The sequence below is a fragment of the Arachis hypogaea genome, chromosome 1 (genome assembly GCF_003086295.3).
Source record: "Arachis hypogaea cultivar Tifrunner chromosome 1, arahy.Tifrunner.gnm2.J5K5, whole genome shotgun sequence".
Classification (NCBI taxonomy): domain Eukaryota; kingdom Viridiplantae; phylum Streptophyta; class Magnoliopsida; order Fabales; family Fabaceae; genus Arachis; species Arachis hypogaea.
Genome location: NC_092036.1, coordinates 17,908,633 through 17,928,415, shown reverse-complemented (window position 1 = coordinate 17,928,415; position 19,783 = coordinate 17,908,633). Strand labels below are relative to the sequence as shown.

The window sequence follows — 19,783 nt, the reverse complement described above, 5'->3', positions numbered from 1 at the left end:
GTCACATGGTAATACCCAAAAAAAAAAAATTAGTCACATGATACTCCTGATGTGTACACACACAAAAAGTACTTACGCATGCAGTTTCCTATGCACAAAACTTTCTATCACTATGTGGCCAAACTATTACAAGAAACGTGATGAAGCATGGGATTGAAAAGTATATAAGGACTAATTTATTAGGATAGAAGACTGTATTTTTCAAATGCAACTTGACTATTCTAAGTGAATTTCCCAGAAATTTCGGTGACAAACCGATTGATATTTCTATCCGACGAACCACCATCCACCATCGCTTTCCGTGCAGCTTCTTTTAGCCCCACTGCTCTCATCTTAATTTCTTCAGCCATGGGACCCTCCATGACTTCCGTAATGGACCTCTCAACCTCTTCTGCGCTCGCAACCCCATCTTCTTCTTCCCCAAGCCTCATCCTCACCCCAGTCTTAAACACATCTTCTACAAGCTTAGCATTCGTCGGTTGATCCAACCAGTTTGGAAGGGCAACGATCGGTATGCCGGCCGTTACCGCTTCCAGGGTTGAGTTCCACCCGCAGTGGCTTACAAAGCAAGCCACCGCAGGGTGCATTAGCACCTTCGCCTGAGGGCACCATGTCACCACTAACCCTCTTTCTTTGATTTCTTCCAAGAACCCTTGCGGCAATTCAGCACCACCCTTTTGTGGCGTAATCACCCAGAGAAATGGTTTCTTTGTGTTCTTCAAAGCAGTTGCGATGTTATCCATTTGCTTCTGTGAAAACTCCATTAAACTACCAAATGCCACGTAGATAACCGAACTAGTTGCCTTATCATTAAGCCATTGTAGACAAGAATCTTCTGGTCTCAACAAATTTGCAGTAAGATCATCAGAATCTTCACTCTCTTTTTGTCCTAACAAATAAGGTGACACAAGGGGTCCAATGGTGAGAATAGGTCTCAGAGAAGCCATGGAGTTCAGTATCTCCTCTTCAAACTCGTAAACGGAAGATCCTAGAATCCATTTCACTTTGTCCAAGATTGGTTTAAAATCCATCAGCAATTTCTTGAGGTAGGGAGGGCAAGAAGGAAGTAAAATACTAGGAAGTTCTCGGACCCTTAGCATCGGCAGTGAGGGTAACTGAAGGGTCTCATTTGGATTCTCCATGTTGGGAAAATGGTTCGCGTTGCATACATAGCGATAGTAAATGGAAAAAAGAGCAGAAGCTTGGGGCCAAAGCACAGCGCAAGGAATTCCATGAGAAACGGCAACATCCACTGACCACGGCATAAAAAGACTTGTGATCAAGCACGAGAAGCTTCGATCGTTTTTCTTTAGATGGGTCATGAGGTTCGAAAGATTCTCCGCACCTTTGGTTTCCAAGGAAGCAATGAAGGTCGCGGGGTCTTTGCTGCGATCATGGTCGATGCTAAGGCCATCGGAGAAGTACTCTAGCTGGATCTTTGATGGGTTGTTGTTGTGGTGATGGGAATTGGTTTCTTGGAAACGGTGAGGTGTTTCTTCGGGTATTGCTAAGGTGACGTGGACACCCTTTGATGCAAGGCGTTTTGCAAAATTGAGAGTTGGGTTCAGGTGGCCTTGAAGAGTTGGTGACACCATTAAGACATTGATCATTTTTTTAGATGAAGACATTTTTTTCTGACTAATTACATTTAAGAGTATGGAAATTAAGGATAAGAATAGAAGATAGGATTGGCGAAGGAAGAGTACTAAAATTAAGGGCAAGATGATATGATTGACGCAGGACTTAGTAGATATAATTGCGGTGAATTTATACATAAATGGTGAAATTTTAGGTACACTTAAATTGATGGTAAAGTTGATAATTAATAGTAGTTAAATAATATGATTAATTTGACTAAAATTTTATCTAATAATTTTCAATTACTAATTTTATATAAAATTGATTTTACTTAATTTTATATCAAATTATATATAGAAAAATGTTAGAGGTCAACAAAATTTATAAAGTTTATTTGTTTAGCTATCAACTAATCATTATCAATATTTTTAATGATATGAGATAACATTTAATGATGATTAATAATTTTTTTAATAATTAAATATTAGTCAAATTTCAACAAAAATGTTAGTCCTAATATATATCAATTTACATCACAGCATGCGTCAGTGTCTATTATTCTTTTTCTTTATTTTTTTTTCTTGGAGCATACCGGTCAATGCTAGTATAGGTGTATGGAAGAAAACTGAATTTTTTTTGTGACTGAGAAAAATTGAATTTAATGATCAATTAGTATGACTAAAGAAAAGGAAAATAAATAATTATTTTTAATTATAAAAAAATTTATGGTGAAAATTCAGTTATAGTCAATTTCACGTGAAATTGATAATTGAGAGTAGTTAAATAATATGATTAATTTGACTAAATTTTTATTTAACGACTCACAATTATCAATTTTACGTGGAATTGACTGTATTTAAATTTTCACCAAATTATATATATATATATATATATATATATATATATATATATATATATATATATATATATATATATATATATATATATATATATATATATATATATCAATTTACATCGCAGCATGCCTCAGTGTCTCTATTATTCTTTTTCTTTATTTTTTTATTTTTTTTGGGTGATCGAAAAAAAACTGAATTTAACAAATTAGTATGACTAAAGAAAACAAAAATAAATAATTATTTTTAATTGTGAAAAATTTTAGGTGTTTCAGCTCTATGCTTTCTTTCCTTGTGAAAAATTTAGCAGAACTTAAAAGATTTTTTTCTTTTTTCAAATAAAAAAATTTAAAACCCCACCAGTAATAGGAGATGTAAGGATGGATACATAGAATAACCTTTTATTTTTTTGATATTCATATAAAGCAGAAGATATTTTAGCCATTTGCATCAAGTTCAGACTTCCTTCTTGCATACGTGCTCCTCTGAACGCACATACTAGAATAAGAGGTAAAAGTTGATTGCCAGCATGTTCGACCAAACGGGTTATTTTCTTGCCTACTATAGATCCCATACTACCCCCCATAAACTGAAAATCCATGATCCCAATTGTTACAGGAATTCCGTTTAGTTGACCTGTGCCTGTTTGAACAGCCTCAGTTAATCATGTCTTTCTTTGATAAGAGTCCATACGATTCTTATAGGATTCGGATTCCTCTTTTGAATGAAATTCAATGGGATCCATAGAGACCATGTCTTCATCCATAGGATTCCAAGTACCTGGATCAATCGAAAGTTCGATTCTATCTGAACTGTTCATTTTCAAATGATATCCACAGTGTTCACAAATATTCATTTTTTATTTAAAAAATTTCCTATAATTTAATCCATAATAATTTTAGGTGTAGAGACTCAATAGAAGCTGTTCTAACAAATGGAGTTGAGGACCTTTCCTTTCGCGTGAGGAAAGGAATCCTTCTGTACAAATGAAATTCTCGAAAGGCTATAGAAAAATATGTATATAGACTTGTTTACGTATTTGTACTGAAATACTATTTCAATTGATTAAAGAATACACTACTCGAAATCCCTATTTTGGAAAATTCTATTAGAAAAAATCATATTTATATTATATTTATAGAAAATAAATTTTGATCGATTAGATTATATAAATTTTAAAATATTATTCAAATTTTTTAAACTATTTTTTTAACTTCAGATATCTTAATATTCTATTTTTATTTTTTATTTTTTATTTATTTATTTTTTTTACAATTAGAGCCATGAAGACTAGTAACTAAACCGTTAAGTGTATTATTTATACTATACATTTGTAGGAATATTTAGAATTTTCATGATCTTATTTTATACAAAAACATATCTATATATTACGATCGAAAAATTTAGAAAATAACTAAATAAATTAAATACTAAAAATATCAAAGATAGTATATAAAATTATCAATTAATATTTAAATTTATCTATGAAAGATAATTTTTCTTTAAATTGGTTTTTAAAAAATTAAATTAGTCCTGATAAACCTTGAAAGATTTTGTAATAAGTCAAATCAATTATAAAGCAACAATATGCACTTCTATATATTATGGTGTTTGTTAAACTCTTTAAATTTAATCTAAAAATATTTTTATAATTCAAATAAAAAACTTCTAAAAGAGTAGAATTTTAAAATAATTATTATTATATTTATTTAGTGAGATAAAAAAATAAATTATTACTATATAATTAATAATTATTTGATAAAATTAATTAAATAAAAAATTTTTAATGCAAAAAATATAAAATATAAAAATAAGTAGAATGAAAAAATAATTTTTGTAATAATTTAATTATTTCTATTATTTTATATGAAGAGAATTTTACTTGTTAAGGTGTAAAAAGTGATATTAAAATTAGTCAGATCAAGAAATATTAAAAATTTAAGAATATGAAGAAAATAAGATAAATTTATATAAGAACTAGTTTGATTAATTTTTAAAATTTCAGAGATGAAAATAATTCATATGTACTTTTGGGTAGGGGTGGCAACGGAACGGGTAGGGGTGGGTTTTTGCTCTATCCGACCCGTTCTACCATACAATAACCCGCATATATCCCGCTCCGCTCATATCTGCGGTAGTAAAAAATTGAACCCAAATCCGTCTTTGCGGGCAGTGACGGATCCAAAAAATTTTACTGGTGGGGGCAAATCATACACAATAAAAATAATAATTTTTAGGATAAAAGATATTTTTTGTTCTTAATATTTGCAATTTTTTTTTAAAATACACCTAACATTTAGTTGCATTCAATTTTGTCTCTAATATTTTCAATTTATGTCAAAATTATCCCTAAATATCAACTTATATAAAATGTTAGGAATAAATTAAAAGCTTGTAGGGATAGTTTTGATACAAATTAAAAACGTGTAAGAATAAAATTGAATAAATAAAAAATGTTAGAAAAAAATTAAATAAAATTAAACATTAGAAATATTTAAAAAAACCTAAATATTAGGGAAAAAAATAATTTACCCTAATTTTTATAATTTCACAAAAAAATTTAAAAATATAATATGAATATAAAAACTCAACAAATCAATCATAGAAAAATATACTAATAAAATTTTATTATACAATAACCATTAATCAAAAAATAAAAATATTACACAAGAGTATAATTATAAAATAAATGTAATATAATTTAATAAAAGAAAAATTATAAAAAGATAAAAACAAATTTTTAATTAAATCAAAAGAAATTAAAAAATAAAATAGAGAAAATAGAAAAATACAAAACTGGAAGAAAGTAAAAGAATATAGTAACAAAAAAGTTGATTTTGAGAATAATTAAGGTTAGGATTATTTATTTTGACTTCTTATTTTTTATTGTTATTTATTTAATTACTCTTTTATTAAGTAGTTAAAATTAAATTTTATATATTTATAAAATTAAATTTAATTAAATATCTTTCAACAACATTAAATTGTGAAGAGTGGGGTCAAAATTATTTATATAGTGGGGCAAATGAAATTTAATACTATATACTACTTAAGAATTTTATAAAACTCAATGGGGACACTTGCCCCCACAAGCTACCATGTAAATTCGTCCCTGCTTGCGGGTACCCATCTCACTCCTATAATTGTTAAAATCCAATAAATAAAATTAAATTTTAAAATTTATATAACCATAATGATATACATAACATAAATTAAAGTAAAAATTTAAATATGATACAATATTGTTGATTATTTTATTAATATATATATATATATATATATATATCGCAAATATTACCTAAATCCGACTCACCCTACCCCACCCAAGAACCCGCCTCGGTGCGGAGTGAGTAGGGGCAGGGTGCGTACCCGCGGATTCGGGTAGTGTTGCCATCCCTATTTTTGGAAACTAATTTAACTCCATTTAAGTTTATCTAACTCCATTTAAGTTTATCGCATGTCAGATTATAAGTGACATATTACATGTTATTAACACATCAATCAATTATTTTATGACACGTGATATTTAACCTGCCGTATTATCATGTCACATATCACTTGACGTGATACAGAATAATTTAACTAACATAAAGACCAATTTAATTAACTTACGACTATATTTTTTAGAGTCTAATAATCTAATATTACTAATTTAATCTTTAAAAAACTCATTTAAAAAATGAATAATCTTTAATTTAAACATTAATCCACAAAAATATTTAAGATAATATTTACGAAGAATTATCTAAAAATTATGATATACTATCTTGAGAAACTATAAAAAGACTATCATAAAGCTCATTGTAATTAAGTAAAAAAAAAAATCAAATTCTAAAATATCTTTGTACTCTCTCTTTAAATTATTAATAATATAACTATTAAATTTGTCTAGCCATTTATTTAAACTACTTGATGGGTGTAAAATCAGCTTGGGAGAAAATAGGATTATTGAAAAATTCTTTGTCTTATTATAGTAGTATTCCAAAACTGAAATTTCATCGATCAAATTTAAAATATTGTCACTAAATTCAAAACCAAGTGAGAGTTTTATTCCTGAGTCGTCTTTGCACATTGTTATTGACTATGGGAATTGGGAGATTTATGGTAAACAACTAAAAGTAAAACTATAAATAAAATAAAATAGGAACGGAGGAAATTAGAGGTAACAAGTAAACTAAGCGAAATAAAATAACTAGTAAAAGCGATTGATCAATTAATAAAAGATTTCGATTAGTGTTAATTCTCAGTGTTGTTATCCCTGTCTAATCTAAAATAATGTGATAAAGAATATTTTAACTAGTCAACCTTCAATACGAAAAAATTAATTAAAATTAATTATTCCAATTCAAAAAATTTTAACCAATTAAAAATAAATTCTCATTTTAGTCCCAAGATTCATATAATTATTCATTTTAATTTTTGAAATTTAAAATTCTTTATAGTAGTCTCCGATTTAGGTCTCGACATTTATTTGGTCCATCGACTTTTTTCGGTGATTAATCAACAAATAGAATGCTAAGATGATAAAATCTTGTCATGCTGAAAGTTCCAACAATTAGGTAATATGGCAACATTTAATTTTAGATCCTATTTGATTCTTAAAATTCTGACTTCTTCTTCTTTTTCTTCCTCAATCTAGCAGAATCTAGAATCTTCCCACTCTCAAATTTATTAAAAAAGCAAAAAATCTTATCTGAAGCGCATCATCATTCTTGTCTATAAACAAACTAGTGACCTTCTTTGATTGTATTCTTCTTCTTCTTCCTTCTACTATCTGCATTGTCTTTCTCCTCTCACTTTTCTTTTCTACTTCCTTGTCCTTAGAACCCTATTTTTTATACTTCATGATTAACAATCTGCTCTTCTAAATCCTCAATTTTACTTCTACAACTCCTAGCATCCAAAATCCTAAACTTATCAACATAGAAATTCCTCAATTATTCAGCAGAATCAAGAATCTCTTCACTCTTAAATTCACCAAAAAAGCGAAAAATCTTATTCTAAACGCATCATTATTATTGTCTATAAACAACCTAGTGGCCTTCTTTGATTGCTTGGGCAAGAGCTCAACATGTTTCCTAACATCCTTATTCAACCCAATATCCTCAATTGGAAAGACATCCAAAAAGGCTGAAATTTTTTGGTTCAAATTATAGAAATGGCCATAAATCAAATGATTTTGAAGCAAAAATAACAACTTACACAATTGAGCATAATAATCAAAATATTTGGACCGATAGAGAATCAAGTACAACTCTTTGAGGCAGGGCACGACAGTAAGTGATAGACACACGCCTAAAGAATCACCAAGGTACTTCAGAAACAGCTAAAAGATTTCGGCTTTTCGGATGAGGGACTCGGAATTCTTGCACTGGAAGAAGAAGGGTTGATCGGAGAAGCACATGACAAGGGCGGTGGCCACGTGAGCAAGCGTTTGGACGAGTGCAATATCTATCAAGTCAACGGGGGCAGAAATGCTTTTCCAACAATGATGACCTTCTCCGCCGTAGTGACAAGAATATAGCCCCCTAAAGTCATAGAAACCGACGAACTAGGGCTTTTAAAATTCACAAACATGGAGGAGGAAGAGGAAGTTAGGGTTCTACGGATCAAATGGTCTAAAATTAAATGTTGGCATGTCACTTAATCATTAGAAAGTTCAACAGGGACAAAATTTTACCATTTTAATACTCTGTTGATTCATCACTAGAAAAGATCGAAGGACTAAATTGGTGTATAGACTTGAATTAAGGAGACCATTATAAAAAATTTTAAATTTTAAAAACAAAAATTAATAATCATGTGAATTTCAAGAACTAAAATGTGAATTTACTTAACCAATTAACTAAGAGAATTCGATAAGTCATAAAGAACAAAGCAATTTTAACCCCTAATTATTATCCATTAAAATCATTTAGCAACTCAAGGCGTCCGTGATCATAGCCTTATAACAAGTTTATAAAATTCGCTCCTACTACTAAGTACAATTCAACAAAATTTGGTGTCCACAGAGTAAACCCATCATAAAAAACAATAAACAGCTCAAATTAAAACAACTAAATCAAAAACTAAGATAACAACAAATTAAATTAGCAAAGATTCAACATAAATATAAACTTTGAGTCAATAAACTTAAACAAATGATCCATGTTTAATCAATCCGTTACATAAAACTAAAAGAAAAATAAAAGATAGAGGATGTAAACCAAGAGTAATAGTAGCACTAGAATAACAAAAGTTGATCACCTCATGACATTAAATCAGATTTAAAAAAAAAAAGTGAATAATTATAATTTTTCTAAATTTTAGAGAGAAATTTTTACTTTTATCTTTAGAATTTTTTAATTAAAAGCACGGGAGTATTAGAGGACTAGCAAGTGCTGGCCAAATTGTATGAGATAAAATCTAATGGTGTAGAGCTATTCATTTTTTTTATGGTAAAGTGCTGGCCAAATTTTAATAAAATTGTTGACTCCTTAGACTTTCTCTTAAAAGCACTAATTTTTTTTAAGTGTTGAGAACAAAGAGTGTGTATCTCTTTGTTTTTTTCAATTTTTTTGGAATTTAGATCCTTTAAATTTTAAATTTTTATTTTAGAGGGTAAAGTGTAATTTTTCAATAATTTTTCTCTCATATTTTCTCTTAATCCTACCTATAAATAGTAAGAAATCATATTTTACTCTCTAAAATAAAATTCAAACTTTAAAGAATTTAAATCTATTTTTTTGTATTGTCAAAAATATTTGAAAACCCAATATCAAAAATTTATTAAGTATCAAGTACACACAAAAAGTATGTACGAATGATATTATGCGTAAGCCTAAAAGTTGTCTAGGCACAAATTTTTTTATGACTAAGTTAATAAAAATTATTACAATAAATAAAGCATGTGACGAAAAAGTATATCGATGACTAATTTATTAGAATAAAAAATGTAAAGAGTAAAAATAAATCTTTAGTTCAATTAAATTTTTTTTACTAAGAGTAAAATTTATTATAAATAAAGTAATAATAACAATTAAATAATTTATATCTTCTCTTTTTAAAATCCTATCAATAGAATTATTTTCTCCCCCTATCTCTCCTCTTTAATTCTTCCTTAATTCTCTTTTATTTTTTTTATTGCTATCTAATACTATTAATTCTTTCTCTGCTCAATATCTTCCCCCTTACCGAAGACTGTATTATCCAAATGAAACTTGATTATTCTAAGTGGATTTCCCAGAAATTTCGGTGACAAACCGAATGATATTTCTATCTGACGAACCACCATCCAGCATCGCTTTCCGTGCAGCTTCTTTTAGCCCCACTGCTCTCATCTTAATCTCTTCAGCCATGGGACCCTCCATGACTTCCGTAATGCACCTCTCAACCTCTTCTGCGCTCGCAACCCCAGCTTCTTCTTCCCCAATCCTCATCCTCACCCCAGTCTTAAACACATCTTCTACAAGCTTAGCATTCGTCGGTTGATCTGACCAGTTGGGAAGGGCAACGATCGGTACGCCGGCCGTCACAGCTTCCAGGGTCGAGTTCCACCCGCAGTGGCTTACAAAGCAAGCCACTGCAGGATGCATTAGCACATTTGCCTGAGGGCACCACGTCACCACTAATCCCTTTTCTTTGGTTTCTTCCAAGAACTCTTGTGGCAATTCAGCACCACCCTTCTGTGGCCTAATCACCCAGAGAAACGGTTTCTTTGTATTCTTCAAAGCAATTGCGATGTTATCCATTTGCTTCTGTGAAAGTTCCATTAAACTACCAAATGCCACGTAGATAACCGAACTAGTTGCCTTATCGTTAAGCCATTGTAGACAAGAATCTTCTGGCCTCCACAAATTTACACTAAGATCATCAAAATCTTCACTCTCTTTTTGTCCTAACAAATATGGTGACACAAGGGGTCCAATGGTGAGAATAGGTCTCAGTGAAGCCATGGAGTTCACTATCTCCTCTTCAAACTCGTAAACGGAAGCTCCTAAAATCCATTTCACTTTGTCCAAGATTGGCTCAAAATCCGTAACCATTTTCTTGTGGTAGGGAGGGCAAGAGGGGAGCAAAAAGCTGGGAAGTTCTCGAACCTGTAACGTTGGCAGTGATGGTAACTGAAGGGTCTCATTTGGATTCTCCATGTCAGGAAAACAGTTCGTTTTGCATACATAGCGACAGTAAATGGAAAAAAGAGCCGAAGCTTGGGGCCAAAACATGGCACAAGGAATTCCATGAGAAACGGCAACATCCACTGACCACGGCATGAAAGGATTTGCGATGAAGCACGAGAAGCTTCGATCGTGCTCCTTTAGGTGAGTGATGAGGTTTGAAAGATTCTCCGCACCTTTGGTTTCGAAGGAAGCGAAGAAAGCCGCGGGATCGTTGCTGCGATCATGGTCAACGCTAAGGCCATCAGAGAAGTACGCTAGTTGGATCTTTGATGGCTTGTCGCTATGGTGGTGGAAATTATTGGTTTCTTGGTTGTGGAGGTTTTGGAAACGCTGACGTAGTTCTTCGGGTATTGCTAATGTGACGTGGACACCCTTTGATGCAAGGCGTTTCGCAAAATTGAGAGTTGGGTTCAGGTGGCCTTGAAGAGTTGGTGACACCATTAAGACATTGATAACTTCTTTAGATGAAGACATTCTTTTTCTCCTCCGTGTCACGAAAGTCACAAAATGTGTGTTGTGGTTGAAGACTAACTAGATTTAAGAGTATGGAAATTATCAAATTAAGGACAAGATGATATGACTGACGAATTAGGAGATAAGTACGGTGCATATATATATGAAATGATTCTGGTTGTTAAATAATTAATTTTCATCATGGCATACGTAGTGGCCTTTTTCTTGCTAATCAATTTGCATCATAGCATACGTTAGTGGCTTAGTGACCTCTTCATTTTTTTCTTCGAAGTTCACGTCAATGCTATCTAATGTAAGAGTATGGGGAAAAAAAAAACATTTGAATTTAATAATAAAGTGGTATGATTAGATAGGAATTAGCAGCTCTTCTTTTAAGAAGTATCTATTAAAATGATTTTTTTCCCTCTAATATAACACTATTCGAATTACAGAATTTGGATCGTCTAAAATTTAAAATTTACTTTAAAAAATAAAATGTAATTTTTTACTATTAATTTTATAGGTAAGACTAAAAATAAATATAAAAAAAATTATTTAAAGATAGAAAATTATACTCTATTCTTTAAAGTAAAATTCAAATTTTAAAAAATCTAAATCCCCAGTTACATATTATCAAAAAGTGCTTTCTTAAAGACGGTGATTATTTAATACGTATTAATATGAGAAATAAATTGAACCGGAAAAAAAATTATCACGTAAATTACATTCTCATCATTTAACTTTTATTTAGTTTTTAAAAAGTATTATATATCATCATATATAGTAAATTATTCTTATAAATAATTATAAAAAATAATTTCTCTTTTGATATTTTTGTTAAAAGATTGAATAATCTTTTTTATTATTAGGACAAAAATATCTTTTTATAATAAAAAATAAAATAAAATCATTTTAAACTAATAATCAGAAAATATAATTTTCAAAACGAATCTCTAATTATTCATATGAAAAGACAAATACTACTAAAAATCAATATTTTTCGAACAAATTTTGAGGTGATATTGAGATAAATTTTGAATAAATTAAAAACAAGTTTTTTGTTTTAAATAAAATTGAGACAAATTTTTTTTGTCCCAAAAGTTTTTGTTGTTAATTTATATTTTGTCTGAAATTTTATTGAATTTTTTTTCAAACGATTTTGTGATAGATTTCGAATAGATATTTATTTATTAAATTTTTAACTATTACGATGTATTTTAGAAAAATTTTAGACAGATGAAGTAATATAAAAATAATATATTTCAGACAAATTTTAAACGTAAAAATATTTCATTTTAGATAAAATTTAAACAAAAATATATTTCATATCAAACAAATTTTTGAAAAATTTAATCAAATATAACAGTTTTTTTCAAAAAAATTTTAGACAAATCAAATGTTTCTTTTAATTAAATTTTAGACAAATTTAATATAATATAATTTACGTATTTCAAACAAATTTTATACAAAAACAAAAAATTATTTTCACACAAATTTTTTTACAAATTTAATATATATTTTAAATAATTTTCATACAAAATAATTTATTATTTAATATATAAATATTTTATAAAATAAATTATATACGATCTGCTTTCTATACTAAGACTATTATAATAAACAAATTTTTTATATTATATCATTAAAATTATAAATACATAATAAAGTCATAAAAAATTTAATTACAATAAAAAATTTAAAAAAGATTTATTATTAAAATATTTTTATTCATAAATATAATCAAACAAAAATAAAAAAATAATTAAATTAAAACAAATAGAGCCTTTAAAACGATCACAAATCATGAATAAATTAAAATATATTAATTAATTTACCTTAAAAAAATTTTAATCTAAATAAGAGAAAATTTATACTTCAGACATTAATTACTCATATTATCATTGTCATCATCACTAAAATTTGTCCCAAACTCATCTTTCGCAGGAATAGATAAAGTTAAAAGAAGTGGGAGATTCAACTTTTTATATAAAGTATGAAGTATCTTTTCAGTAGAATAAATTCTTTTCTATTGAGCTTTTAGTTGACTTCCTTGATCTTTTAACTTGTGCTCAACATTATCCATCTTAATATTTTGTTCTTCATTGATAATTTCTTGCTCCTTTGTATTTTCTTTTCACATGTGAAGTAATTCTTGCTCAATATTTAGATCGTCTTTAGATGTATCTAAACAAGATTTAGAACCCAATTTTAAAGAGATATCTAAACTAAAAGAACCTAAACTAAAAGCAACTTTTTTCCCCTTTGCTCCAACTTCGTTCCAAATAGTGTAATCATCTGGCATATCTAAACCTTTCTTAGATGCCTCAACATCTCCCTCATTATCTAAAGATAAAGCAACTTGAAAAAGTTATGTCTTTCGCTTTTTGAATTCACCTTACAGAACTAATCAATTTTAATCGCAACTAAATATGTCAGGAACAAATACTAACATATAGTTAAAATTATATTTTTTGAAAGACAAAAGAAGAACAAACTAGCATCACATACAATGACTTTCTCAGATCTTTCATCAATCCAATTTTTATCCTTTGGTATGGCATTTGGTATAAACCTCCTCTAGAAAAGGTTTTACTTCCATAAGATTTTTCCTATAATATTGTAGTTTTAATCCACAGAAAAAAATAAGAAAGCTCTGCTCATAATAAGAACAAATACTAAAATTAACTATTTTTTATCTTATCATTCTGCGTGCATGTTCACTCATAGATATAGAACTACTAGTGTGCATAAAACTTTTAGTTTTTAAAATGCGAATTTATAGCCCAATAATGTAACAATTGACGCTAAACTGGTGCAGGAGTATATTTCGATACCATAGTCCGAATTTTTTGAATATATTGAGTATATTGAGTATATTCCTTTATAAAAGTATTCCGACAACTTAATTCACAGGCTATAACAAAACACTCCTTTGCTCCTTTCCAAAATAGCACAATCAATATAGACATATTTTTTTGAACAAAATATTAATAAACCAACAAAAAAGTCTAAACGATAATGCAACAATATTCATTATAACAAAATATTAATAAACTAGCAACATTCATTATTATAACAAAGTATTAATAAACCAGCAACATTCATTATAATATTTTTCAAGTTTAGCTCATAATGCATATATGCTTAATACCAAGTCATAAAGTACATTTTTACTCTTTTCTTTAAAGGAATTCATAATTATGTCATAGTCTTTATTAAAGTATGCGTGAGTATTATCTTGAGAGAAATTCTTGCCCTTTTGATAATAGCAAACTATCCTAAGTCCCTAAGAACCACCTGAATAGCTCTGAAAGAAACCATACAAAGGATACAATCAAAAGGACAACAAAAAAGAAAAACGAAAATAACTGTAATGCAATTGTAACAAATACATTTTTGGTTAATAATACAGAAAGTAACCAATGCATAAAAAACTTTTCAAATTCACCAACCATTCACAAAATTTCTTATCACAGACCAAAAAATAAAACATATTAGACAAATGAAAAACAGAAAAGAGTAGCATTCATATCCAAAGAGTTAAGAACAAACCCTAACTTTTTAATAAGCCTTTAATCTTATCCTTAGAAAGACCAAAGGACCATTAATAAACCTCCAAGCCACAGTTTGACGAAGAGAACCATCATTAACAAGCAAATTGACAAAGAAATAAAAAAGAGTGACATCACTACTCACAAAAAATTGAGACTTGGCAGAGGAAGTACAAAGACGCAGAGTGGCAAAGGTCAGAGGCTAGCGGGGGTGCGAGGTCTAAGACTAGAGGAAGCGGCCACATGCAGGAGGTAGTGCAGTGTGAGTGAGTGAGGGCTCTATAACCTGTAAGCGCAAAGCACCAGAGAGGGTGGAGGTCACCTGAATTGCGAGATTAGATGTTGGCTGGTGTGTGACCCGAAAGATCGGCGGTGCCACGACCGCCACAAGCATAGACAGAGCAGTGCGAGTGAGTGAAGGTTCTATAAACTGTGAGCGCAAAGCATGAGAGAGGGTGGAGGTCCCTGGTTTAACCCTACATGTGGTGGGGTAGTCTCAGATATTTTGGTGAGTTTAACCTGTTAAAACATTTCTTAAAGGTAGCTGTGTTGATTGATGTTTGGAACTCATTATTTTGATACATGCAAGAAAAGTTAAGAAAAATCTTCCTAAATTGTCTACAAGACCTGAAATAGCAACCCAAGCTCAGAGTGAAGAAATTTCATTGTCACAATCTGCATCCCAGGTTGAGGAGGTAGTATATTCATTATTTTTGGTTATTGAAGAATTTATATTCTATGCAGATCAATTAGGTTGACACATTGTCTTGTCAATTTTCACTACTTGTAACAGGTTGCAACACATAACTCCAACAACAATCCTACAACATTTAGAGAAAAGCAACAAATTGTTCGGCTTACAGCTCCATGTTATGTACCCCCACCTATACCAGGTCTAGGACCAACTTTATGGTTCAAATATCAGTCCTCACAAGCTCAACAACCTGGGCTTCGCAACTCACAAAATCAATGCATTGGACCAATAGTTGGCACAACAACACCAAGAATCGCAGGGAGCATAATATTTGCCGAGATGATTGCTGCTGCAAGTTCAAGAACTGCATCAAGGCTTCTAAAATTTGTGTCAACGTTAGGCTTTAGGCCTCCAGGACTCAAGCCTCCGAAGAAGCTGTGATAATGATATAGAAATTAAAGAAGTGTGTTTTGTTCTTTTGGTATTTTGGCTACTTATTTTGGTTTTTTTTTGCTCTTATTATTAGCTTCTTCAGGACTATGTTTTAATTTTTTTTATTTAAGGACAAATTTTTAAGTCTTTTGATTTAGGGACAAATGTTTTAGTCTTTTGATTTAGGGCCATGTTGCTGCCCATATAATGCTGTCTAAACTATGAACATATAGATTGGTTGTGCAATATCAGCATGAGTATAATATATGAATTTTTATGCTTTATTTGATATTGGTGAAGCTATGGATTGCTACACAACTAGCAGATTGCATTTACAAATATTTCTTGCACAAATTTTTTCACACATTTAACTCATGGAATAAACTATTAAAAATCATCACAGGAAGTCATTTTCATTTATCTTTGACAGTGTTCAAATACATGATTTCATCCCAAATTACAAATAACCCCAAGTAGCTAAAGTTAGGACATCAATTTTCCTACGAAGTTAACCTGAACAAACAAGCAATCACAACCCCACCAAGAAATGCAAAAAAACTATATCCAAAACCCAGACAGGTACTTCCACCCATTTAATCTACACTTCTCCAATTTGTTCTCTAATCCAATCAACCTATCCTCTATCTCTTTTACTTTGTCATCTACTGCATCACTCTGTCCTTAAAAAGAATTCTGTTTTTGCAACAATACTCTCTTTGACATTGTCTTCCCAGCATACTTATTAAATTCAACATAATCATCTAGCCATGCAAAGAATGTGCAATGAACTTCTGCAGTCTACAATATGAATTAAGTTTATGACACTAATAGTGAGTACAAAATTAAACCTGGACATTATTAAACCTATCTGGAATCAAGACATTATTAAACCTAACATACATTGAAATGAGGACAACGAAAGAAAAATCTATCTGGATTGTTTTCAGTCCCAGACATGAATAGAATAGCATGAGACCCGCAACAGCACTTTGAAGAGAACCATCTCTTCTTTCTCTGCACCCCAACGCTCTCACTTGAGTTCATGTTGCAACTTGAATTATCACCTCTAATTAGCAAGTTCATCTTGTCCTAGGGTTTGTCTCTAATTTTATAGGCCAGAGAGTAGGGAGAGGCTTAGGGTGCAATCACCCACCAAATTAGGTTTTTTTTCTGGGCAGATCCAAAAATGTCGTCGTTTTTGTAGAATGGAAAGGGACAAATTGACCCCTGTCCATTCTGCCTAAGGTAACGTGGCACTTAACTCTGAGTAACCCTCTACATCAGCATCAGTGAATGCCACGTAAGACTTTTTCGTCAACTTTGGTGAGGGGTTATAACGGAGGGGCTGCCTTGGCTCACTTTTATCACAGACAAGGGCGGAATTAGGTGTAATTTATTGACAGAAGTCGCTATAACACCCTACCACACAGAGCTTTACGCTTAAGCCGTAAAACAGAGGTGGTGTGGTATTACAACCTCTAAAATAATAATAATAATAATAATAATAATAATAATAATAATAATTGAAAGGATGCAGTATACGAGGAGCCTTGAAAAACGAATAAGCAAAAATCGTAAATAAAAAGTGCAATGCTTCGAAAACAAGACTACTTGCGTGCAAAGAAAGCTAAGGTTAACAAGCATAAGATATTAGAAACTGGGAATAGAGGGCCAAACGGTATAAAATAACAAGCTCCTAACTCAGCCTGTGAAACTAAGGCTAGCCAGAGAATATTTACATACATATATACATAACCCGATACCCAAAATACATATATAAAACCCTAGTTCTCAAGAATCCTCTAAGAAGAACAAAATAAAACAAGTTGCTCAGAGAGTTAAGTACACACACACACACCATAATATATATATAAGTCCCTGAACCCAATTCACTGCAGAACTCCAGACGCCTAGCGAGGTGCCTCTCGACCTGTATCTGAAAAATAATAATATCGTATGGAATGAGAACTGGGAATTCTCAGCATGGTAAAGGTGCCACGTACATAAGATATAAGGTTCCAGGAATGCCAGAGGCAGTCCTAGAACGCCGACAGTCATATATAAAGTTTAAAGAACTAAAACAGCAACCATAAAAGGGTGATCTTCTAAGGGATCCCTAAACCTAACTAAAACTTAATTAACTTGAACTCTAAACCTTTCCACCTTTTCTCCATCTCTGGTGAATTTGCACAGACAAACAAGCAAACCAAGACAAAAACAAGTAATTTACAAGTAATACAAACAACAAGTATAAAAATAGCAGTGAAGCCATGGCACCACATACACTCCAAGTATTCATATTTTCTTACATAATTCATCAATTTTCCAACCTTGTTACTAGGCTTATTAATAAAATCTAGGGCTGAAAGAATGAAAATAGAGGTTTGGAGGTTTAAAATTGGCTTTAAAACACAAAATATCCATTTGCTGAAAAATAGGGCTATGCGTACGCATGTAAGAAGTATGCATACGCATAGGTCTCTTTTGGTCCAGGATGCATGCATGCACCTATCCGCGTACACATACGCACTGGACAAAATCGCATGCTCGCGTATGCCCCATGTTTGCGTATGCATAGGTCTCTTTTTGGGCAGTATGCATACGCATACACATGTCCACGTACGCATACATCCCAAATAGAATCGACCATTCACATAGGAAGGCTATGCGTACGCATGCAAGGGATTCTGTCAAAAATTTGGCTAAGTTTAAAAGTATGCAGAATTTTTTAGTTTTAAACCCCAAACTTCCGACGCGCATAACTTTTTCGTTTCAAATCATTTTTCATCCGTTCTTCGAATAGCGTAAACTTCACGGACCCAATTTTCATATGAAACAAGTTTGAAACCATTTGGGGTCCGGAAGCTGAGTTATGGGTCGCTGAAGTTTGGCCAAAAATCAATTTTTTACAAAATCCCTCTAACCTTTATTTCATTAATTGACCATTCAATTATCAATATTCCTACACTAAAAATTAGTTCCAATATATGCAATATCACAACAACACGGTTCTACACCCTTCCATCATCCGTCATACATCAACATTACACAATTTCACACCTAAATCCTCGCTTTAGTTAGTAAGGCCATCAACACTCCACCATATATGCACAATCAACCTCATCAACACATCAATCATTATTCAAACACCATTTTAGCATTCTAATTTCACCATAACAATAATCACCGACACATGCTCAATCCATATCATCAACCATTATTACAAATACTAAACATTCAACATGCTTAATCATTCCAACCTATCCTATAGTCCTCTAGCCTAAGTTTTCATAAAAATTATATATTAAATACAAGAAACCTAAACTATACCTTGGCCGATTTCCACGTATACCCCAAGGCAACCTACTTAGGCGAAAAGCAAGCCCTTAATACCAAAAATTCAGCTCTAGCACCAACCAAGCTTCCACGTAAGCTTCCAACATATCCAATAGCTTCATATCACATATACATACACACTTAACACATTTTACAACATTTGTATACCCAAAATTCAATACCCAAAATACTCAACTGAGTAAATAGCTAGGGTTCTAGAATTCTCACCTTACCCAAGCGTCAAATAAGCAAGAGTGAACATTTTTCTCAAGCTAATCAGGTCTTAATACATCAAAGAAGCAAAATCTCAACACCACTCTAATAATTTTCAAAATTTTGGGAGAAAGAGAGGTTGAGAATGAAAATGGAAGTTCCATACCAATCTACATACCGAGCTTTGTAGAGCTCGAAACCGCGAGCACGTGGCCGCAAACAGTGCGACAATCGAAACTCGGAGTGAAGAGATATGGGTGTTTGAAATCAAGCAAGGGTTTTGAGTTCTTCTTCTCTTCTCCAAGAATGTTTCCAGTGTGAATGAAGAGAAAGGAGGAAGGGAAGCTGTGTTTGATTGAGTGTTGTTGGGCTGAATTAGGCCTTGGACCCAGTTCGCCCGATTCGGTCCGTTCGACCCAATTTTGGATCGAATTATTTGAAATTAGTGTCAAAATTCTTATTTTACTTAGCTATATCTTATTTTACTATAAAATTTATATTTCTAATATCTTT

General features: G+C 31.2%; 2 protein-coding genes across 2 annotated transcripts; both read right to left on the bottom strand.

Annotated features, from left to right (window-relative positions):
• Positions 1 to 221: 221 nt before the first annotated feature.
• Positions 222 to 1,610, bottom strand: LOC112700639 (UDP-glycosyltransferase 84B2-like). The gene has a single exon (XM_025751792.1). The coding sequence runs from the start codon at positions 1,608 to 1,610 to the stop codon at positions 222 to 224; it is 1,389 nt and encodes a 462-aa protein (XP_025607577.1).
• Positions 1,611 to 9,640: 8,030 nt separating this feature from the next.
• LOC112799785 (UDP-glycosyltransferase 84B2) lies at positions 9,641 to 11,065 on the bottom strand. Its single transcript, XM_025841810.2, has one exon. It carries the CDS (start codon positions 11,063 to 11,065, stop codon positions 9,641 to 9,643), a length of 1,425 nt encoding a protein of 474 aa, XP_025697595.1.
• Between the last annotated feature and the right edge of the window lie 8,718 nt (positions 11,066 to 19,783).